Raw genomic sequence first — 659 nt, 5'->3', positions numbered from 1 at the left:
GGAAGGAGACTTGAGACCCACAGTGCCAGCCTCTCTGTCCCTTCTAGGTACCCCCAAGTGGCCAAAGGAGACAGTGAGACCCGTCGAGGCGGAGGAAGGGGAGTCAGTGATTCTGCCTTGCCACCCGCCCCCCAGTGCAGAGCCGCTCCGCATCTACTGGATGAACAGCAGTGGGTGCCCACGAGGGGCCGCTGCCTGGGGGCGGGAGGGTGTCAGTGGGTGTGATCCCTGGATGGGGGTCCCGACCTCTGCCTCGTTGCGTCCCCCACCCCGCAGAGATCTTGCACATCAAGCAGGATGAGCGGGTGACCATGGGCCAGAACGGCAATCTCTACTTTGCCAATGTGCTTACCTCGGACAACCACTCGGACTACATCTGCCACGCCCACTTCCCTGGCACCCGGACCATCATTCAGAAGGAACCCATTGACCTCCGGGTCAAGGCCAGTGAGTCCCAAAGGCCCTACTGCTCTCTCACCTTCAGGCATGGCCCATCCCATCGGTCAGGCCACCCCGGCCTTCCTCGAAGACAGCTTGGCCCAAACGCCTCCCCGGGTGGTGAGGGCAGAGATGGGGCCCTCTCTTTAACAGAGGAGGAAACTGCAGCCCTGGGGGCTTGCTGAGGTGTCCAGATCACCCAGCCTGGGAACGTCGTGGGT

At 62.5% G+C, this 659-nt stretch overlaps 1 protein-coding gene across 3 annotated transcripts in view; it reads left to right on the top strand.

Annotated features, from left to right (window-relative positions):
• Positions 1 to 659, top strand: part of L1CAM (L1 cell adhesion molecule) — a 14252-nt gene that overhangs the window by 4976 nt on the left and 8617 nt on the right. For all 3 annotated transcript variants that reach the window (XM_007456654.1, XM_007456655.1, XM_007456653.1), the window contains 2 exons: positions 48 to 170; positions 277 to 447. In XM_007456654.1, coding sequence (XP_007456716.1) covers positions 48 to 170; positions 277 to 447 — 294 coding nt within the window. The remainder of the gene's footprint in view (positions 1 to 47; positions 171 to 276; positions 448 to 659) is intronic.

This window comes from Lipotes vexillifer, unplaced genomic scaffold, assembly GCF_000442215.2.
Source record: "Lipotes vexillifer unplaced genomic scaffold, Lipotes_vexillifer_v1.1 scaffold899, whole genome shotgun sequence".
Classification (NCBI taxonomy): Eukaryota; Metazoa; Chordata; class Mammalia; order Artiodactyla; family Lipotidae; genus Lipotes; species Lipotes vexillifer.
This window is presented reverse-complemented; position numbering and strand designations above follow the sequence as displayed.